The sequence below is a fragment of the Spea bombifrons genome, chromosome 7 (genome assembly GCF_027358695.1).
Source record: "Spea bombifrons isolate aSpeBom1 chromosome 7, aSpeBom1.2.pri, whole genome shotgun sequence".
Classification (NCBI taxonomy): domain Eukaryota; kingdom Metazoa; phylum Chordata; class Amphibia; order Anura; family Pelobatidae; genus Spea; species Spea bombifrons.
In genome coordinates this window covers 593,301-615,452 of record NC_071093.1, presented here as the reverse complement: position 1 = coordinate 615,452, position 22,152 = coordinate 593,301, and the positions used below count along the sequence as shown (strand labels likewise).

The 22,152-nt window shown below is 53.8% G+C and overlaps 2 protein-coding genes across 6 annotated transcripts in view; both read left to right on the top strand.

Annotated features, from left to right (window-relative positions):
- KALRN (kalirin RhoGEF kinase) overlaps window positions 1-16,085 on the top strand; it is a 91,931-nt gene extending 75,846 nt beyond the window's left edge. For 4 of the 5 annotated variants that reach the window (XM_053471024.1, XM_053471022.1, XM_053471026.1 and 1 more), the window contains 17 exons: window positions 338-388; window positions 518-595; window positions 1,318-1,503; window positions 2,046-2,217; window positions 3,749-3,960; window positions 4,675-4,922; window positions 6,653-6,752; window positions 8,292-8,351; window positions 10,977-11,004; window positions 11,272-11,437; window positions 11,608-11,729; window positions 11,829-11,960; window positions 12,062-12,226; window positions 12,603-12,681; window positions 12,842-13,042; window positions 13,129-13,267; window positions 15,357-16,085. In XM_053471024.1, the coding sequence (XP_053326999.1) occupies window positions 338-388; window positions 518-595; window positions 1,318-1,503; window positions 2,046-2,217; window positions 3,749-3,960; window positions 4,675-4,922; window positions 6,653-6,752; window positions 8,292-8,351; window positions 10,977-11,004; window positions 11,272-11,437; window positions 11,608-11,729; window positions 11,829-11,960; window positions 12,062-12,226; window positions 12,603-12,681; window positions 12,842-13,042; window positions 13,129-13,267; window positions 15,357-15,902 (2,685 nt within the window). In that variant the 3' untranslated portion in view covers window positions 15,903-16,085. The remainder of the gene's footprint in view (window positions 1-337; window positions 389-517; window positions 596-1,317; window positions 1,504-2,045; window positions 2,218-3,748; window positions 3,961-4,674; window positions 4,923-6,652; window positions 6,753-8,291; window positions 8,352-10,976; window positions 11,005-11,271; window positions 11,438-11,607; window positions 11,730-11,828; window positions 11,961-12,061; window positions 12,227-12,602; window positions 12,682-12,841; window positions 13,043-13,128; window positions 13,268-15,356) is intronic. The other variant, XM_053471023.1, reaches the window with a different exon arrangement.
- Window positions 16,086-18,223: 2,138 nt separating this feature from the next.
- On the top strand, window positions 18,224-21,368 carry UMPS (uridine monophosphate synthetase). The gene is made up of 6 exons (XM_053471316.1): window positions 18,224-18,390; window positions 18,839-18,992; window positions 19,267-19,920; window positions 20,008-20,183; window positions 20,348-20,462; window positions 20,645-21,368. The coding sequence occupies exons 1-6, from the start codon at window positions 18,247-18,249 to the stop codon at window positions 20,827-20,829; spliced, it is 1,428 nt and encodes a 475-aa protein (XP_053327291.1). The 5' UTR covers window positions 18,224-18,246; the 3' UTR covers window positions 20,830-21,368.
- The last annotated feature ends 784 nt before the right edge of the window (window positions 21,369-22,152 follow it).

Here is a 22,152-nt window from a genome sequence, read left to right as displayed (position 1 = left end):
GCCCCTCGGCCCGGCGCACACTCACTGCTCACGAGTGGCTGCTAATATTCAGACACAGAGCTTAATGACAACTTGTCTCTCCTCCCTATCCCTCCTTTCTCTCTCGTCTCCCTCTCTCTCCCTTTCTCTCCCTTTCTCTCCCCTCCCTGTCTCTCCTCTCTCTCTCTCCCATCCCTGTCTCTCTCTCCCTCCTCTCTCTCTCGTCTCCCTCTCTCCCCTCCTTGTCTCTCCTCTCTCTCCCTCTCTGTCTCTCTCTCCCCTCCTTGTCTCTCCTCTCTCTCCCCTCTCTCTTTTCTCTCTCTCCCCTCCCTGTCTCTCGTTTCTCTCTCCCCAACAGGACTTCCTCAGGTACAGTGAGAAAGCCGGGTTGGATTGTTCAGAGACCGAGGTGAGCGTCCTTCATTTAGTGAAAGTTGCAGTTTGCGGTAAAATGTGCCGGAGACCCGTGTTCTTGTCTAGTGTTATGCGTGTGCTGAATACACATACTAATAACATGCGTGTTTCTTGTGTGCCGCAGCGAGCCGTTGAGTTAATGTGCCTCGTTCCGAAGCGCTGTAACGATATGATGAATCTGGGAAGGCTTCAGGGATTCGAGGTGAGTGCGGGGGGGGCGACCCCCATGGATAACGGGGGTTCACGCCGGGTCCCGTGACGCTGCTCCGTGTGATATGCGGCACGGCGGCTGCGCATGCGGGAAGCGCGAGGCTGACCTCTGGGGTTCGTCGGTCGCCTTTTGAGGTGAAGCTCCTTGTTTTGGCCGCAGAAATCGGTATTTAGGTTCAGAGACAGAGCCGCGACGTCACAAACACCGATCCGGCGCCTCGCGAACCCGCGTTCCCTGCGCATGCGCTGCCAACGGAGCGCCGGGCACCGAGGGGTTAATGCGATGTGCTTTTAACGTTATCACAATAAAGAGAAAACAGAAGCCGCCGGGATGCAAAATGCATGAAAATCCCGCGCGGCGCCTCCTCGGCAAACAGGTTAATATTTAACCGGCCGGTGACTGCCGCTTATCAAAGTTCACCCTGCGGCCGTCCCTGCCGGTGCGCCGCTCCGTGCGGGGGGGGGGGTCTGAGGTTCGGGGCAGACGGCGGCTCTGGTTTTGTTTGGGGGGTGGGAAACTCTCTGCCGCGGGGCGTTTCAGTGAAAGGGTTAAAGTGCCGCATTACACCCCCCCATCCTCCGTCCCCATCCCCCACCCTGCACAGGTGACTGCATTCACGGGGTGCAAAGACAAAGGTCCGAGCTCCGGCGGCGCTCGCGTGTTGTTAGCGTGTTATATCGCAGCCGCTGATATGTAGTTTGTGTGTTTTAAAGGGGAAGCTCACGGCCCAAGGAAAGCTCCTTCAGCAGGATACGTTCTACGTGATCGAGCAGGAGTCCGGCGTCCAATCACGGACCAAGGAGAGGCGGGTTTTCCTGTTCGAGCAGATCGTGATCTTCAGCGAGCTCCTCCGGAAAGGCTCGTCCGTGCCGGGGTACATGTTCAAGAAGGGCATCAAGGTGAGAGGAGCCGGACGCGCCCCGTGGCCCTCGCCGGTATGCGGCGGCGGCTCTTATGCGTTTCAGTCGGCGTATTGCAGTTCGTCTGTCTGTCTGTCTGGTAACTCCTCCCCAGCTGTCTGTCCTGAAAGCAGGAAGCGTACCTGAGTATGCCGCTCGCTCACACTCACAAGGTCTAGCCAATGGGAGCCGCGATTTCAGTGAAGTCACGGTAACAGCAGCCAATCTATCTGAACACCGATGTTTTGCTAGCATGCATGTGATTGGCTGCTTCTGCGATGACTTCGATAGGAGCGCCACTGAGCATGCGCAGGACGTCTGCCTCTGGGGGCGACAACTAAACGGCGCAGTCAAAAGACAAAAATGCTAATTTATGGCGCGGACGTCGGCTTTTCGTGGCATCGTTCAGAAACGCCTTAACGCCCCGTTCTCGCCCCGTTCTCGCCCGGTGTCTCGCCCGCCTTCCGCTCGTACCGGGGGCTCTCGATGCTGCTTTTCCCCCGGAGCCGCTGACGCCCCGCTCTCCCCCGCTCTCCCCGCAGATGACGTATCTCATCCTGGAGGAAAGCGTGGAGAGCGACCCGTGTAAGTTCGCGGTGCTGAGCCGGGAGACCTCGGAGAGAGTCGTGTTACAGGCCGCCAACTCCGACATCAAACAGGCCTGGGTGCGAGACATCGGCCAGGTGCTGGAGACCCAGCGAGACTTCCTGAACGGTGAGCCAATCGGAGGGGCAGGAGGGGGCGTGACCCGGGGGCAGCTGGGAGCAATGGGGGGGTGCCTGAGAGGGGCAGAAGAGAGGCATGATCTGGGGGCCATCTGGGAGCAATGGGGGGGTACCTATGAAGGGCAGGAGGGGGCGTGGTCTGGGGGCATCTGGGAGGAATGGGGGGTGCCTGAGAGGGGCGTGACCCGGGGCATCTGGGAGGAATGGGGGGGTACCTATGAAGGGCAGGAGGGGGCGTGGTCTGGGGGCATCTGGAGAGGTATATGGGAAACACAGGAAAGGGGGCGATCTCGGGGCATTTGCAAGGAATGCCTGAAACGGGGTAAGATCTGGGGGGGAAATTCGGGGGGATCTGGGAATACCCGGCGATGGGTATGATGCGGGGGAGGGGGAATAAATGGGGGAATTTATAATTAAGGCTGGGTATCCGGGAAGGATCGATATCCATTTATCTAGAGGGAGCGCTGCGCGCATGTTCACCAGCCGTAGGTTAATATTAAAGCTGCTGTTCCGCCACCTCTGCTGAATTTAACACTTTCACGACTAAGTGCAGCGATAGAAGCATCACTCCCATCACTGCGGGACGGCCAAAGCCTTCCCAGAAGCGATTTTATCATCATTGCATTGCCATGCGACATACGCCCCGGGCAGGGGCAACTCCTGGGGTAATCGGCCCCGCGTGTTGTGGGGTGGCAGAGCGGCCCTCTTAGCGTGTCGCTGTGCAGACGTGTTCCGTGTAAACTCACTGACTCCTCGTGTCTTCTGTTTTTCTCTCGCCTGTCGCCTCGCTGCTCCTCCTCCCAGTAAGTCTGCGATCTCTTCGCCTTTTCTGAATGTGACGCTCATTCTAAAAACTGCGAGACGCCGTCCGTACGCGGCCCCCGTTACACTGCACCGCATTACACGGCCCCCCGTTACACGGCACCATATGCACTGCACCGCATTACACGGCCCCCCGTTACACGGCACCATACACGCTGCACCGCATTACACGGCACCATATGCACTGCACCGCATTACACGGCACCATATACACTGCACCGCATTACACGGCCCCCCGTTACACTGCACTGCATTACACGGCCCCCCGTTACACGGCACCATATGCGGAACACCGCATTACACGGCCCCCCGTTACACGGCACCATACGCACTACACCGCATTACACGGCCCCCCGTTACACGGCACCATACACACTGCACCGCATTACACGGCCCCCCGTTACACGGCACCATACACACTGCACCGCATTACACGGCACCATATGCACTGCACTGCACCGCATTACCCGGCCCCCGCATGACGCAGCCCCGCATGCACAGCCCCTCCCCCTCCCCATATATATTATATACGTTCCGCACTGAAACTCGCTGCAACGTTGTTTTTTTTTTTAACCCTTCCTGTTCTGGCTTGGAATGATTTACTTTTTTTAATTTTTTTTTTGCATTTATTTATTTAACTGTAAACTTTCCTGAAATGATGAAGTTAATTAATTAACAACCCCCCCCCCGTCCCCCAGCGCTCCAATCTCCTATAGAATATCAGCGCAAGGAAAGCAACGCAGCCACCAACAAACCCCAGGTGGGACGCGTCCCGACCCCCACGTCCAGACCGCTCTCCTCCTCCTCCATCGGCTCCGAAAAACCCGCAAACCTCCCCGGCCGTAACCAGTCGTTTCCGCCACGAAAACCTCCGACCTCCAACGGCAGCCCGGGGTACGACGTGAGCCAGGTAACGTACGCGCACGGAAACGCCTTCCAGCCGCCGCGGTATAGCAGATAAAGCCCGTCCGTGGCCAGGAGGCCCGTGTGAGACTTTCTGCAGTCAGACCTCCTGCTCTGTGATGGAGGAAGCTGCAGCGCTGAAGAGGGTTTATTCGCTAAACTGCAGCAGAAAGCGCTGCCGCAAAATGGAATTTAATAAGAAGAAAAGCGGCGTCGCTGTCTCCCTTACAGAGGATTTCTCACCGGCGCCCCCCGCAGGGAACCCGAGGGGTCTTCTCCCCGCCGTCTCGTATTGTTAAAGGGGGTTTGTCTCCGGTGTAAGGCGAGCGTTAATTAACTCTTTGTAACCCGGGGCAGCCCCCCCCCCCGCTGAGATTATAAGATGCGTGAGGGGATTCTGTGGACGAGGCCGGGAGGCGCGTGAAGCCGGAGTGTTTGGGGTTCAGGTAGAGCTTCTCCCTCCTGTAAAGTAAAAGAGACGGATCCACGGGGGCCGACGGGACCCCCCGAGGTATTAAGAGCTCCGGAGGGCCCTGGTAGAACCGTTTAACCCCTCGCTGGCAATCCTTAGAACCGCTTCGGGGAATCACAGACCAGCGAGTCTGACTCAGTGAGTGGGGATGTTCTGTGTTTATAAGCGGGGGTCCGGGGGTCCGCAGCTCGCTCCGGCGGTTACTTTAGGTTTCTTTCCGTCGCTGACCGGACCCCGTCTTCTTTTCAGGGCGACCTCGTCGGCTGTAACGGCGGCAGCTCCATGGTGGTCGCGCAGGATTACTACGCGCTGAAGGAGAACGAGATCTGCGTCTATCAGGGCGAGGCGGTGCAGATCCTGGCCGTCAATCAGCAGAACATGCTCCTGGTTTACCGGCCGGCCAACGACCACTCGCCGGCGGCCGAGGGCTGGATCCCGGGCTCCGTTTTGGGCCAAATAACTAAACCCTCCGCCGACGGCGGCGACAGGAGCTTCAAGTAAGTGGCGCGTCGGCTGCCGCGGGAATTTTCTCTCCGCAGTGCTGGTGGAAGAAGCGGCGAACGTGGCGCCCCGTCGCGTGGCCCAACCCGCGGGCAACGCACTCTTTGTTAATAATTGTACAGCTTTTGAGAGCTAGATGGTAAAGATCCGTCGGCTGCCTCCACCGGACTGTCGTTCCATGTAACTACTCTGTATATTAGTGAAAAACTGTCGGACTGAGCCCAGCTCCTCGGAGAGGAGGTTTTTTTTTGTTGTCGATGTACAGCCTGTATTATTATTATTATTATTATTATTCTTTTTGACTCTTTTTGTTCTTTTAATATATATGTTCACAGTAACTTGTAAAATATTTGTTTTTTGCGAGGCCCCGCCCAGTAATTCCTGTAAAAAGACGTTTTTTGCACTATTTCAAACAAAACGAGAGAACCGAGTGGTATTGAAGAAGTCCGGTGGTGCGATAGAAGTTTGTTCCTGTATTGTAACGAATCATTTTAAATGTATTCTTTTAAATATGTAAAATAAATTTTCACCCAGAGCATGTTTTTCGGGGTATTTAATTTCTTTTGTGTTTTTTCCTTTTCGTTTTCTTTTCGTTGTAATAAATGAGGGTAAATCGACCCGAATTGTTAAAGATGTTCTTTATTCCACAAAACTTTGCAATCTTTAGGGCAAAACAGCTGGATAGTGTATTGCCCCCCCCCCCGGGGGGGTACCGGGGGCTCCTGAATCAGCCAATTATATGTAAGGAACAGAAATGACTGCAGAACTCCATCAGCAACGCAAGGGTTAAAAGATCCATTTTAGCAGAAAAGTCTGTATTTCCCTGAAATCCTCCTAAAAGTTTAAAAGTAGTGAATAGAGGGAAAGAGGTGGCAGGTGGGGTCAGGCGCCGGTGGGGGGTGTTTAGTAGAAGGTTCTAGAGCGCTTTAGGCCATTGCATTCAGCGATAAGGCAGCGAGCCGGGTCAGTGCCCTGCGTGTCTCCCGCGGCTCCTGCCTCAAATTTCATTTCACGAATTCGCACGAGCGTGTGAGGCTTGTACCTGCGCGAGCCGGGAGCTCGGGGGTTAATACTCTGCTGAAACCCACCGGATGTGTCCGGCTCGCCTGCACTCATTTGTGTGATCCGGAATGTTCTGGTTCTGTGCGATGTATGTTATTCATGTAATCGCAGCTCTTTACACGTTTCCTGATCGCAGCCTAAACTGCAGGCGCTGAATGATTTCCTTAGAAAACAAACGAATGATGAGCCGCAAGTGTGCGGCGCGCAGGTTCTGTCCCCGCGGTTATCAGACCGGGCCGCGGCTTTCTCCATTTTTTTCTCTCCCTTTTCTCCTTTGCCTTTTTTTCTTTTTTTCTCTCCCTTTCCTTTTATCTCTTTTTTTTTTTCCTTTCTCCTCTTTTTCTTTCCCTTTTTTCTTTCCTTTCTCGCTTTTTTCTTTCCTTTCTCCCCGATTCCTTTGATCTCTTCTTCCCTTTCCGGTTGGTTTTTGTTCTCAAGGTGTTTATGTCATCGTTCGGGAGACGGGTCATTGAATGATGTCATTATATGAAATGTTGTATAAAATATGTTGTCCGGCTCCGGCCCCCGCACCGGCGCTGACCTGCTTTCAGTTTTATTAGGACCCTTCATCCTGAGCGATGGGGACAGCGCCCGTTCTACGCCCCCGTTCTACGCCCCCCGTTCTAGTTCTGCCGTTTGATTGGTGCGTTTTTTGGTACAACAGGAAGTCATGTTCTTGGCACACGCTGCGCATGAGAAAGCGGGACGCGGTGGAGTCTAACGGCCAGTGTAAGAGCAAGGAGTGTCTGGGCAGCGCGGTGAAAGTGAGTAAGCGGCCGGCGGTCATTCCTCCACATCTCGGCCCGCTGCGGACGGACGCGCCGGTTCGTTTCTTATTGTGCATGGCGCTTCCACCGCCGGTTTACTTATTATTTTATCCCCTACTCTGCATGCTGGTCGGGTCCCCACGGCACTGCAGGGGTTAATAGTCCAATGGTCTCGGAATGGTTCTGTGTCGCCTGCGGACCCCCAGCGGGGGGGCCGATTTCAGGTGAGGCCGACGGGTGACAGCGCGAGACGGAAAACGTTATTAAAAGCTTTAGAGTTTCGCCCAGAATGACCCAGAATCGTCAGTCTAGCTATCGGTGCTGATCTGCTGAACGTTAATAATGCCCCGACCAGCCGAGGGGTACCTGACGGGGTACCTGACGGGGTACCTGACGGGGTATCTGACGGGGTATCTGACGGGGTATCGGAGCGCTCCGTGCCTCTGGCTCTCCGGCTGAACGTCTGGATCTTCTGCCCATGGGTGAGTGCCAATGGAGACGAGCCCCCCGGGGGCTTCACGGGTTGACCCTTAATGGGTTAATCTAAATACCGCTGAGTGTCCCCGGCCGCCCGCGGTCCTCGCAATCCATGAGGGGGTCTCGGGGTCGGCCTCAGCAAAGGGTCCAGGTGGTCTCGGGGCTCTCCTTCTCTGGAGGGGTCCACGTGGGACCCTCTCTGCTTCCTCTGAAGGGGCCGTAGGATCTGACTCTGCAAGATGTCCAGATGGTCTCGGGGTCTTTGGAGGGGTCCAGATGGTCTCGGGGTCTTTGGATGGGTCCTGGTGGTCTCGGGGTCTTTGGATGGGTCCAGATGGTCTCGGGGTCTTTGGAGGGGTCCTGGTGGTCTGGGGTCTGCTTCCTCTCTGTGTTGTGCGCATGTTCGTGTGTCCGCGTGTCCTCTGCATGTCTCGGCTTCCCTCTCTTCACCGTCATGTTCTTTGTTGGGTTTTTCATTATTGTTCGTTTAATGAATTGAAATCCGGAACGTTCCGTAAATCTGCAGCATTTTATGGGCTTCCTGCTGTCCGGATTCAGCAGATAAACCCCCAGCGGTTCGGCCACCTGAGATAAAGCCCCAGCGGTTCGGCCACCTGAGATAAACCCCCAGCGGTTCGGCCACCTGAGATAAACCCCCAGCGGTCGGCCACCTGAGATAAAGCCCCAGCCGTCGGCCACCTGAGATAAAGCCCCAGCCGTCGGCCACCTGAGATAAAGCCCCAGCGGTCGGCCACCTGAGATAAAGCCCCTTGGAGAGGTGTCTGGCGAGAGGGATCCACGCCGGATCGCGTTATATCTGTGGTTCTCGTGGCTCTCGTGGTTCTGTGTCTGTCTTACCCTCGCCCTGTGTGTTCTCGTTCTCTTATTTGTGCCAACAAAGGTCACCCTGGGATTATACCGACGGATGAGCCAGACCACAAAGATTCATTTTCCCCGTACCCTAAATAAATGCCTTTATCGGGTTTTTGGATATAAATGGGTGAAATGCCGCCTTTTCTCTAATTCCTCCTCTTCTTCCCTCCATGCTTCCAAACGCAGGACCACCACAGTTCCGAAGAGTCCGAGTGCGATGACTTTGACCCCGGGGCTAGTATGGAGGTAGGGAGATGCCGCTTGGGGCGATAACGGGTGAGATCTGTTTGGGGGTGCGAGGAGCCTTCATCTGATGGCGATGGGGCATCCCAGCATTTAAAGGGGCAGCAAAGAACATGGCGGGCAGCTCGACGGACTGATACCCCAGAGGTGGCCGGTGCGCCGGGCGACGGGGCAAAAAACTCGTTTACATTTTACCAGCTTCATCGCCTTGGCAACTCAGAGAAGAATTAAAGAAATAGAACAAGTCTGGATCCCCTGATAATCTTATACTTAGTTTAGTCTGATACCTTCTCTGTCACCTGCCGTGAGGGGTTAATATTATTACTATCTTTTATTTATTATTATCTTTTATTATTATTATTATCTTTTATTTATTATTATTATCTTATTTATATATAATTATTATCTTTTATTTATATATTATTATTATCTTTTATTATTATTATTATCTTTTATTTATTATTATTCTTTTATTTATATATAATTATTATTATCTTTATTTATTATTATTATCTTATTTATATATAATTATTATCTTTTATTTCTATATTACCGGTATTATCATCATTTATTTATATAGCGATTAATACAATCCATAAATTCAAGGGGTCCGACAAGACGAGAATTATCAGACTGAGACAAACCGATACGTTAGGGGGAGAGACTCGGCTCGCAAGCTTACAATCTACCCCTTTAAGGATGGGAAATAGTGTGTGTGGAGTGATCCAACTGTCACATTATGCGGGGGTGTCCATAATAATTCCTGCTCAAGTTATACCAATTACCGGTTTATGTAGGGATGATGCACTTGGATTATTCCAACTTTCAGGCTATGTGGGGGTGTCACCAACTTTCACATTTTGTGGGACTGCCAAAAGTCTTCTAGTGCAGGATGTTCCATCTTCCAGGTAATGTAGGGGTGGCCCAGTAGCGTGTGACTAGTAATACAGTGTGATGGGGTCAATCCCAGCCCGACAGACACCCCTGGCAGACAATGTCCAGTAATGGCAAATATGCCTGATGCCCCCCATTTCTCTCTCCCCCGATGCCCCTCTTTTCTAGGAGGTGAGAGTGTTTGCTGGATATGAGGGGATCGCCGGGTTCTACTGCCCTAAAAGCCCCGATAATGTGTATAGAAACAGCAGGGAACGGCTTTATAAATTAAACGGGGTAAATAAAGCCATCATTCGTGGTATTTTTTAAATCAGGGTAGACAGACAGGTTGTGTAGTTGTTACACAGCGCCTCCTGCAGGCGAGTCCTGGTCACTGACACTATGAGCACAATAACAGACTTAATAAAGTTATTTACTAACTAAATTTTTTAAAAAAATCAGGACAATCCTTTTTTTTTTATTAAAAGCAAATGATGCAAATCCATGTAATAAAATCTAAGCCATGAATTCAGCTTCAGCCCCCCCCCCCGAGTCCTAAACGAACACCGCTTTTAATGAAAAAATATTTAGAGCATTTTCAGTGAAAACATAAATCGGCATTAAAAAATTATTTTGTGGTTTTCTGAACGTTTCTGAAGTGTTTATATACTGCACTAACTAGTTTTGGGGTCAAGAAGGAATTTTTTTCCCTGGTTAGTGCAAAATTGGAAAGAGCGAAACCGGGGTTTTTTTTGCCTTCTTTTGGATCAACAGCAACAAATTAACCGATATAGGAAAGGCTGAACTTTATGGACGCCGGTCATTTTTTAGCCTATGTAACTATGTAATTTATAAGGGGGTCTGTAGTTGGGTATTTACCCCAAAACACACCGGAAACTTTCACCCACCAGGGGACGCTCTATATACCTGACAGGAAAATACCCCAGTGGCAAATGAATGGGGGTCATGTATAAAAATGTCTCTGGTGCAGAGTCCGGCTGATCGGATCGTTTTATTGGCTGCAACAGTCATAAAAATTGGGGAAAAAAATCAGTTTTTACAGTTTTTCTGCATAGCTCAGAGAATCTCTACCTCGTTCACCCACCAGGTGGCGCTAAAATCTCACCAACGTATGGTGAGCCGCAGAGATCGCCCCCTGGTGGCAGTTAGGATTCTGCACAGACTTTGCCCACCAGGTGGCGCCATAACTCTCCAGCCAGATTCTATTGGGAAGGAGCATTTCTCCTGCCCCCCAGCATGAGACCCCCGGGGGGTAAATGGGAATCTTCACCAACAGCAGCGTCTGCCTGACACTGACCCTCAAACCAAGACTTACGCCCCAGAACTATTGCCTCCCGCCGTGGACCCCACATGGGGCAGGAAGCAAACTCCCCAAATCTCAGCAAGACATTTATTATGTTTAATACCAGGAGGGCTGCTGTGGACTACAACTCCCATCACAGTCAGCCTAGAGCGGGGTAAGAAGGGCCAGTGCACGCTGATTTATAATAATATAATAATATAATTCTCCTATTCAGACAGCGGGGCAGAATATTATTTCGGGGGGGGGGGCGCAGTTTCATGCAAAGCATTAAAGGGCAGGTTAGTCACCGGGGCACCCACCACCGGTTGGGGTATTAGTGCGGACAGGAATGGTTTGTGGGTACAGAGTCTCACCTCCCAGTATTAGGGGTAACGGGTGAAAATAAACCCCAAATTAACCCATTCACTTCTGTTTCCTTTCTGTTTTTGTAGATAATAAATCCGAATTTCATCCAAGAAGGTGAGTCGGGGATCGGGGGGTCTCTGCCCGTCGCTTCTCTCTGATTAATAATAATAATAATTAATAATAATAATATCTGCTGCCACTAATATGAAGCCAGACGTAAAGAATCGCCCCCGGGGGGGGGCATTGTACGCGGACCATGATCTGTTTGCTGCCCCACAGCGCCCTTTAGTGGCCACATTCTGCCTCTGCCGCTTGCACTGGCGGGGGGGGGCAGGGGTATCTGCCCCTCTGTACCCCCTAATACCCCCCGTTTGTTTTCAGTGGCCCCCGAGTTCCTCGTTCCACTCGTAGACGTTATTTGTGTTCTTGGTGACACCGTGACGTTACGCTGCAAGGTTTGTGGCCGACCAAAGCCGAGCGTCGCGTGGAAAGGTCCGGATCAGACGCTTCTGAATGGGGACAGCAGCGTTTACTCCATGTCAGCCAGGTAAGGGTTCCGTGGCCTAAGCTTTAAGTACCTAGGAAATCCCATCTGAGAAAGAGACCGCTGAGCTCCTGAATATCTTCCTGTATTGACGCTTGGGCCCCGTGGCCGGGTCCGTGGCTTGTGGTCTGGCTCTCAGTATTATAATAACCCTGATGTTTTTCGCTGTTCAGCGAGTCTGGTGACATCACTCTGAAAATCTGCAATCTGATGCCCCAAGACAGCGGGATCTACACCTGCGTGGCGACCAATGACCTCGGGGCCACATCCACGTCGGCTACGATCAAAGTGCAAGGTACAGTGGAGTGTGAGCGGCTCTGACAGTGGAGTGCGAGTGGAACTGACAGTGGAGTGTGAGTGCTCCAAGCTAATCTCGACTTGCTCTCCCCTCTAGGGGTCCCAGGGGCCCCCATCCAGCCAGTTGCCCAAGAGAGAAGCAGCACCTCTGTGATTCTGCGATGGCTGCCGCCGGCCAGCACCGGGAACTGCACCATCTCGGGGTACACGGCGGAGTACAAGGAGGAAGGTAGCGTATTATTACCCCCCCTGTGTATAATACGGACACAGCACCTGTTTGGGGTATTAAGCCCTGTTTGGGGTATTAAGCCCTGTTTTGGGGTCTCTCAGGGTCTCAGACGTGGCAGCAGTCTGTTGCCTGCACCCTGGACACGTATCTGGTTCTGGAGGACCTCTGCCCCGGGGCCACGTACCGGTTTCGGGTCAGCGCCAGCAACCCGTGGGGTATCAGCGTCCCCAGCGAGCCGTCGGAGCCGGTGCGCCTCGCGGAGTACGGTGAGAACCGGGAAGGACAGACAGCCGGGGGGCTCCTCAGTGAGTGAGTGTTATCTGAGTGGTGCCGCCGTGGGAAGCGAGTGAGTGTTATCGGAGTGGTGCCGCCGTGGGAAGCGAGTGAGTGTTATCGGAGTGGTGCCGCCGTGGGAAGCGAGTGAGTGTTATCGGAGTGGTGCCGCCGGGGGAAGCGAGTGAGTGTTATCGGAGTGGTGCCGCCGTGGGAAGCGAGTGAGTGTTATCGGAGTGGTGCCGCCGTGGGAAGCGAGTGAGTGTTATCGGAGTGGTGCCGCCGTGGGAAGCGAGTGAGTGTTATCGGAGTGGTGCCGCTGTGGCATCGGAGGGACATGGGCTCACTTTGCGTTTTTCCTCTCTGAAGACGCGAATGCGGACGGCTCGGCCATTGCGTGGAGAGAGAACTTCGATCTCATGTATGTGGAGCAGCAGGAGATCGGGAGGTAAAGGAAGGCAGGCGTGTTACACGCATGATACGTACGACATGCACACGCTTAGCGCCCGACACATACATTGAATGCAGCCCGCTCGTACGCCCGCGCCCCCCGCAGACGGTCTGCTTCACCCCCCTCTCGCACCCCTCCCCCGTTCTTGTTGCCCCAGGGGCCGTTTTTCCGTGGTGCGGAGATGCGTCCAGAAAGCGACCCGGAAAGACGTGGCCGTGAAATTCATCAGCAAGAAGATGAAGAAGAAGGAGCAGGCGGCGCATGAGGCGGCGTTACTGCAGCACCTGCAGCACCCGCAGTACGTGGCCCTCCACGACACGTTCGAGTCGCCCACCGCCTACATCCTCGTCCTGGACCTGTGAGTGGCAGCCGAGGGGTTAAAGGGCTCACCGGGGGCAGCTAGTGATGGGAGTGGGAGTACCGAGTAAACTCTTTGTCTCGCAGGATGGACGACGGGCGGTTACTGGATTACCTGGTGAACCACGATGAGCTCATGGAGGAGAGGATCTCCTTCTTCATCCGTGACATCATGGAGGCGCTGCGCTACCTGCACAGCTGCCGCGTGGCTCACCTGGACATCAAGGTGAGAGGATAGCGGAAGGTGTCGGGGGAGGGGGCCGCGTGGACTCGCCGTGGACATTTTATGGCTGTATTTTTTAGGGTTACGGAGACGTGGCTCTTTGGGGTTTATTGGCCCCAATCTCAGGGTGACGGGGCAGATTCTGGGGGTCACACAGTCTGACTCCTTCCTATCCCCCCCCTGCTGGGATGATTCCATTAAATGTATCTTTAAATAACGACAAGTCAAGGTTTCCATGACAACCTGTATTAAAGCCATTTGGGTAACACTACAATTCACAATGGGCTATTAAAGGGTTAATATTTAAGGTGCCTTGGTGGGCGCTCGTTTACACCCCCCCCAATATGTTTACTTGGTCTGATCCACACCGTATCGGCAGCGAACAGGAGATCTGATGACGCTAATTTACATAATAATATTACTAATAATACTAATAATACTACCGTATTGGCTCGAATATAGGCCGCACTTTTTTCCCCCACTTTAAGTTTTTAAAGTGGGGGTGCGGCCTATATTCGGGGTCTAGCGGGGGGCAGGCAGCGGGGTTAGGATACAGATCCCCCGCAGCGGTGCAGGGGACCTGCATCCTTCTCCCCGATACGCTCAGACAGCCTCCCCTGCCAGCACTTCCCACGGGGGGGGGTGCCGGCACGGGAGGTTATCTAAGCGTTTTACCTCTGCCCACCCCCGACTTACCGGAGCAGACTCCCGGGTGTCTTGCGGGGCCGGCGGGAGACATTTACGCAATACGCAAATGCAACTTCCGGTAACGGTACCGGAAGTTGCATACGCGTATTGCGTAGATGTCCCTCGCCGGCCCTGAAGACACCCGGGAGTCTGCTCCGGTAAGTCGAGGAGGGGGGGCAGAGGAGGACAGCGGCAGCGTATCGCGGGGTGGGAGGACAGCGGCAGCGTATCGCGGGGAGGGAGGACAGCGGCAGCGTATCGCGGGGTGGGAGGACAGCGGCAGCGTATCGCGGGGAGGGAGGACAGCGGCAGCGTATCGCGGGGAGGGAGGACAGCGGCAGCGTATCGCGGGGAGGGAGGACAGCGGCAGCGTATCGCGGGGAGGGAGGACAGCGGCAGCGTATCGCGGGGTGGGAGGACAGCGGCAGCGTATCGCGGGGAGGGAGGACAGCGGCAGCGTATCGCGGGGAGGGAGGGCAGCGTATCGCGGGGAGGGAGGGCAGCGGATCTCGGGGAGGGAGCGCAGCGGATCGCGGGGAGGGAGGACAGCGGCAGCGTATCGCGGGGAGGGAGGACAGCGGCAGCGTATCGCGGGGAGGGAGGACAGCGGCAGCGTATCGCGGGGAGGGAGGACAGTGGCAGCATATCTCGGGGGGGAGGACAGTGGCAGCATATCTCGGGGGGGAGGACAGTGGCAGCATATCTCGGGGGGGAGGACAGTGGCAGCATATCTCGGGGGGGAGGACAGTGGCAGCATGTTTTTTTTGGTGCTTTTTTAAAGAAAAAAAACTTTTTCTTTAAAAAAGCACCAAACTTTTAGGGTGCGGCCTATATACGGGGGCGGCCTATATCCGAGCCAATACGGTATTAATGCTACTAAAAATACTAATAATACTAATAATAATACTAATGCTACTACTAATATGAACAATAATAAATACTAATAATACTAATACTATTAATGCTACTAATAATTATAAATACTAATAATACTAATAATACTATTAATGCTACTAAAAATACTAATAATAGTAATAATAATACTAATAATAATACTAATGCTACTACTAATATGAACAATAATAAATACTAATAATACTATTAATGCTACTAATAATAATAAATACTAATAATACTAATAATACTAATACTATTAATGCTACTAATAATAATACGAATAATAATACTAATGATACTGCTAATAATCTGAACAATAATATGAATAATAATAAATAATACTAATAATAATATGAATAATAATAAAAATACATAATGATGATGATACGTTGTGTCGAGGTCCCCCCCCTCTCATTGGTTCATCGCGCTGGTGGGCGGGCTTTGCGGGGACAATATGGCCGCCTCCGCGCTCAGCACAGCTGTATTTCCCGCCTTTCTCTCTCTGCAGCCGGAGAATCTCCTCGTGGATTTGCGGATTCCGGTTCCTCGCGTGAAGATCATCGACCTGGAGGACGCCGTGCAGATCACGGGACATTTTCACATCCACCGGCTGCTGGGGAGCCCAGAATTCGCGGCCCCCGAGGTCATCCACGGGACCCCCGTGTCTCTGGGCAGCGATATCTGGAGCCTGGGGGTCCTGACGTACGTCATGCTCAGCGGGGTGTCTCCGTTCCTGGACGAGAGCCGCGAGGAGACCTGCCTGAACATCTGCCGGGTGGACTTCTGCTTCCCGCAGGAGTATTTCGCCGGCGTGAGTCAGGCCGCTCAGGACTTTATCCGGGCCACGCTGCAGGCCGATCCACGCTGGAGGCCCACGGTGGCCACGTGCCTACAACATCCGTGGCTCCAGCCTCACTACAGCAGCCACTCCAAAATCCCGCTGGACACGACGCGCCTGGCTGGATTCATCGAGCGGCGGAGCCACCAGAACGACGCGCAGCCGCTGCCCGGCGCCAAGAGCTTCGCCGTCGGCAGGACAAGCACCGCGACGTAAACGCCTGCAGCCATCAAAGAGTTAAAGCCCCGCGCCGGGTCACAGCGGGGATCCGCCTCGGACAGGAAGGAGTCAGAGATTGTGACAGGAAGTCTCCGGATACACTGTGCTGGACTCGCTTTACCGCTGCTGTAAAACAGACACGGCCAACCATGTTCTCGATACACCGGGGGCTGATCCCGTCCTGACGCGTTTAACTCGGGACCCCCGGGACCCCCAGGGCATTTCCGTTTCTAGGAGATTCTAGGTGTCTAGGTTTGATCGATAGAGTTCATGTTTTTTCAGAGGACGTTGAGGAGACCCCCGCGGACGCCACGGACAGAGAGACCCCCGCGGACGCCACGGACAGAGAGACCCCCGCGGATGCCACGGACAGAGAGACCCCCCCATGGACGCCACGGACAGAGAGACCCCCCCCCGCGGGTCCCCATTATCTCAATGCATTTGTTTACCATGAAATTGTCTAAAAAGTGTATTTAAGTTGTTTCTGCGCTCTCTGTGTCTATATAATGAAGCGTTAACCCCCACTCTCCAGGGGCCACTAACGCCCACTCTCCAGGGGCCACTAACGCCCACTCTCCAGGGGCCACTAGCCCCCCCCCCACTCTCCAGGGGTTTAGCTGAACTATTTAATGAACCCTTTGTATGCTGGATCGATTGTCCGGCCTGCTGGGGTGTAAATCACTGCTGAGAATAACTTTATAAACACCGAAGGAGCCTTACGATGAGAGTTTTATCCCAGATTAACGCAAACTGCGAGAACCGAGGCGTCCGGGAGGGAAAGTCACCCATCGGGCGAGGGGCCAAAGTTACCCCAACAGCCCCTAACAACCCCTAGTGGCCTCTTCATCTTTCAATCAGGGCAGCCAGGAGGCAGCGGACCCTCTGGGGCTTTATGCATTCGGGAATTTGTTCTGCCCCCTGTTGGGTTAATAATGAAGTGGAGTATTAATAAGGACCCTCCAGTTGCCCCAGCTCCAGGGACCCCCATCACCCCCCCCCCCACACGTGGTTTATACCCTCCAGGCCGATCATTCTGTAGAACGGATGCCTCTTGGTTACCCTGCTGGCTGAGGGTGCTGCCTGCCCCGGGGGTAACACCGAGGTGCCCTTTACACCGTCTGTTAATAAAGTGAGGAATATCAAAAAAAACGGACCACGGATTTATTACACTTTCTATAATGATCAGTGTCTGGCCTGCAGAGCTTACGCTCTAAATGGTAAGGTAAGCATGAGGGTTTTGGTCTAACTCGCCGATGCCCGATACCCACGGGGTGGAAAAACTTCACCGGCCAACGTGGATCCGGGGGACGCGCTGCGCGTGATATCAGCAAACCGGCCCCAGGGCCGAGGTAAATGCTGCCCCTGATCCGGCGATGGGTGGCAAAAGCAGCGGCCACTTTAATCCACTGATGTTCAGGGGATCACAGAGTACCCCCAATCTGAAAGTCCGCTGCCCCCCAAATCCCAAAAGATTCTCTGCCCCGCTTCCAGTCGGATCAGGCGGATCACTCCCATCACTCAGTAACCGGCGCATTTAGAAACATTCTAAAAATATTCTAAGAATCCCGTGTTTTGGTGAATAAAGGATTTCCGCGTTATAAGGGCTGCCGTAAAGCGAGGAGCTCGCGGGGTTTGGCTGCGAAGGGCGTCACATGATCAGCTGCGCTGGCGGCCGGCAGATAATGTAACTTTAATGTAATGACAAGAAACGACACAGAGGCTTTGCGGGGCGTTTGGTGAATAAACATCACGGAACCACCGGAATCGGTGAAACCCACGTGGATAATTGACACTTTTCTGCCGTGGAATCTCGGGCTCTGCAGCGGGTTAGGAGAAGGTGGTCACACTGGTGATTCCCGTGGCTTCGGGTGTCACTCGGCGCTGCGCAGGATCGTGTTTCCCGCTCGCTCACGGATACCCCATGCGCAGAAAGATAAACGCATGCCAACTGCAACCCTTGCCAGGCTGTCCCTACGAGGTTCTGGGGGTCACTTGGTACGACCCGCGGGACCCGCTGAGCCGGGTGACCTAGAGAGCTTTCATGGGGTTCGCCCAAATCCGTGATTTGTAACGCATGACGTGTCGTGATGGGGGGAGGGGGGGTTGTGTTAGGTAAATGCCCCCATGGGGTATTTTTGAAATAAGGTTCCTCGGTTATTGGGAAAGCTGATCAGAAGACAAGCAAAAGTGTGAACACGAAGAGGGACTTCCTCTACGAATAAAGACAGCTGGTAGATATTGGGGGTGGGTATACTTGTATGGGCAGCGGGTAAGGGCAGGGAGAGCGGGCACCGCCTTCTGACGTCACAGCCGCGCGCCGGTCTGCATCTGCACGTGGGTGATGGAGCCTCTCCGGGATTTGGCTGCCGATCTGCACCGGGTCCAAGCCCTGAAATTCGGCAACTTCCAGCTGAAGAGCGGCCTCAGCTCCCCCGTCTACTTCGACCTCAGAGTCATCGTGTCCCACCCGGGCCTCCTGAACCGGGTACGGCGGGGCAGGAGAATGGGAGCCCCGGGGCATCACTGGGAAGGGGGGTGATGGGACAGTGGTGTAATCCGGAACATGACTAACCTGGGGGTATCAGTGGGGACAGGGGGGGTAACCTGGGGGTGTCACTGGGGACGGGGAGGATAACCTGAGGGGTATCACTGGGGACGGGGGGGGTAACCTGAGGGGTATCACTGGGGACAGGGGGGGTAACCTGAGGGGTATCACTGGGGACAGGGGGGGTAACCTGAGGGGTATCGCTGGGGACAGGGGGGGTAACCTGAGGGGTATCGCTGGGGACGGGGGGGGTAACCTGAGGGGTATCACTGGAGACAGGGGGGGTAACCTGAGGGGTATCACTGGAGACAGGGGGGGTAACCTGAGGGGTATCACTGGGGACAGGGGGGGTAACCTGTCACCGGTAACATGCCCCCCTCTCCCGCAGGTTGCGGATCTGCTGCACCAGACGGCCCGGGACGCTGCTCTCCGCTACGACTCGATATGTGGGGTCCCGTATACAGCCCTCCCTCTGGCCACCATCATCTGCTCCACGCAGGCGGTGCCGATGCTGATCCGCAGGAAAGAGGCCAAAGACTACGGTGAGACCCTGAGGCATTACACCGGCCCCCGCGCGGCATCCCTGTGAGACCTCTGGGCCACAGCTGGACACCTTACATTTTATATATATATATAAAGCTGCATCGAGGTGTATTTTTTTTTTTTTTTTTTTTTTTTTTTTTTTAACCAACCCTTCCTGGAAGCAGATTCTTTATTTTAGTGATGGAGAGAGGTGACAGAGGCCATGTTATTCCTATCGTGGCCCCTGAGGGCCGGTCCTTCCAGCTCACAATATAAGCTATTTTTTGTTCGTAGGAACTAAACGGCTGGTCGAAGGCACAATCACTCCTGGGGAGACCTGCTTGATCATCGAAGATGTCGTCACCAGCGGCTCGAGTGTCTTGGAGACCGCTGAGGTCCTGAGAAGAGAGGGTCTGCAGGTCACAGACGCCATTGTTCTGGTGGACAGGGAGCAGGGGGGGAAGGAGAGGCTGGCAGAGAGTGGCATCCGCCTGCACTCCGTTAGCACCCTGACACGTCTCATGGAGATCCTGCAAGCCCTGGAGGCTGTCGGTGCCGACACCGCGCAGGAGGTCAGGAGGTTCATCCAGGAAAATAAAGTCACTTCGCAGGCGTCCGCCCCGGCCCAAAAGTGCCGCCTGAGCTACGCGTCCCGCTCGCTCCTCCCCGGCACCCACCCCCTGGCATCGCGGCTCCTGACCATTATGGAGAAGAAGAAGACCAATCTTTGCCTGTCGGCCGACGTGACTCACTCCGCCGAGCTCCTTCAGCTGGCTGCCGAGCTGGGCCCCGCCATCTGCATGTTGAAGACCCACGTGGACGTCCTGAGCGACTTCACCCCCGACGTGGCTTCTGGGCTCCGAGCCGCCGCCGATCAGCACGAGTTCCTTCTGTTTGAGGATCGTAAATTTGCGGATATCGGGAACACGGTCCGGCAGCAGTACGAAGGTGACGGCTCTGGGGCAGCCCGCGCTCGCCGTGTTCAGGGATAAGCCGATCTCCGGGTATAAATGATGTTTCTGTTCTTGTTCTCAGGTGGAATCTATAGAATCTCGTCCTGGTCGGACGTGGTAAATGCCCACGCCGTGCCGGGCCCCGGGGTGCTGCAGGGACTGCGGGAAGTCGGCTCGGCTCTGGGAAGAGGGTGTCTGGTTATTGCCGAGATGAGTTCCCAGGGGTCGCTGGCTACCGGGGGCTACACAAAGGCGGCGGTAAGTGCCACGAGGGAGGGGGGCAGCCGTGGCTGGCCGGGAGGTTTCCCCTCTGGTCTGTGATGTCATCGATGGGGGTACATTCCATCCGAGGAGGAGCCTGATGTGCCCGGAATGATCTTCGTGGGTTGCACGTGGCTGACGCGCTCTGTTTTTGTGAATAGGTGAAACTGGCCGAGGATTGTCCGGATTTTGTGTTTGGATTTATTTCCGGCTGCGGCGTCAGCGATAAACCGGAGCTGCTGCACCTGACCCCGGGCGTCCAGCTGCAGGCAGGGGGTAAGTGTTATACCGGAGCCGCGTCGCGCAGGACGTAATCTTACCCAGCTGTGCATGCGCCAGTTTCATGACCCAGCTGTCTGAATTACACTGCTCCCGGGGCCCCAGGGCCACAAATGGAGTCACGTTTATGATTAACGAGCCGTTCGATCGTAATTTTGTGTTCATTTGCCTTTCCTCAGGTGATAATCTGGGCCAGCAGTACCAGAGTCCACATGATGTCATTGCCAAGAAGGGCTCTGACATCATCATTGTGGGACGAGGCATCTTATCAGCCAGCGATCGGTTGGAAGCCGCCGAGATGTACCGCGCTGCCGGCTGGGAGGCGTACCGGAGCCGGATCGCAGCCGCCGAGGGGCAGACATGATGTTCGGAGATGCCAACTGCCCGGTAACCCCACGACCAAAACCCGCTGCCATCGCTGGCTGCCCGCTTACCCCGCCGTGCCAATTACCCGCTGGAACTGATACAGATAGTGGCTCCCATTAATATCACTGATTAACCTGACCCCCCTGCCTCTCCTATTGCCCCAGCCGTGGTTACAGCTTGTGCCGCACGGGGTTAAAGTGTAGGCAATTGGTGACCTTCTGCCAACGGGGGAAATTCATGGTCCTAAAAGGTTTGATTGTTCTGCCAGTGGGAGGGAAGCTGAAATGCTTGGGGGGGGGTTGTGTGTCACTTGCTGCCCCCCTCTCCTGGGGTCTGGCTGTAGAAATAAACTGTTTGGGGAGAAGATGCTGATCCCCCGACGGGCAGTCCGGCTCCGGCATCTCGCACTCCATGTAATAAACAGCGATGTCTGACGCGGCGGCTCCTGCTGCATTAAATGTTTCGTGGTCTCCGTGTTCATCTGTGAGCGGCCGGGGGGAATTTAAAATAAACAATGAGAAATCTGTTATCGGGGAATCTGCAGGATTATTCCTCCCCATTATATTCTCACCCCTGTTGTTTCTGATTGGTTCAGGCCGCCTCTAAGGGATTGAATTTAATGCTGGCTCTGCCACAGGCTGCCTTCTCTAATTAAAAACTAAAGGAGATGCAAACCCCCCCCACTCGCCTCGGAGCTCAGAATATTTGCCAGGGACGAGGGGATCGCGGGGAGAGAAAAAAAAATTCCATAGTTTTTATTCTTTATTAATTTAAACGTTTTACAAAAATTGCAGCAATACATTTTTTTTTTTACCAAAATATTTATCTTGTGCTAAAAATATTCTGAAACAATTCAGGCAAAAGTTACAGTGACGGCGTCTCACACCTGAAAGGGTTAACCCAAGAAGGCCAAAAAGCAATGGCGATTGGCTTAAAGGCACCAATCAGCCGCTGGGTTTGGGGAACAGAGAGATTAAAAAAAAACCTCTGTGCTTGTGTTTAACCCTTTGACTGCTGGCAATTCTATAAAAATGTTGCAGAATTTTAAAAAGTTAAAAAACCCTATTTCATTCCAAAAGATTTTCACATAAAAAATAAATCTCTGTTGAAAGGAGTGTTTTGTAAATATGGCAGTGCAGGCATCACCCTTTCTGTGCTGAAGGGGTTAAAATTTACCAGGCTTAAGGGTTAATCTTATATTCGGCTGAACGGCTTCTCCCAAATCGGCCAATCCGCTCCGGAGTGTCTGCGAGGATCTTGGTCGGTCTGTGGCCCCTGCTCGGGAGCCACGCGTCCAACGGCCCAGCAAATATTTGTGCAA

Coding starts and splice junctions, on each gene's coding strand:
- UMPS (XM_053471316.1), top strand. CDS start 18,247: ATGGAGCCTCTCCGGGATTTGGCTGCCGATCTGCACCGGGTCCAAGCC. Junction 18,391..18,838: donor ACCCGGGCCTCCTGAACCGG/GTACGGCGGGGC, acceptor CCTCTCCCGCAG/GTTGCGGATCTGCTGCACCA. Junction 20,184..20,347: donor GGGGCTACACAAAGGCGGCG/GTAAGTGCCACG, acceptor TTTTGTGAATAG/GTGAAACTGGCCGAGGATTG.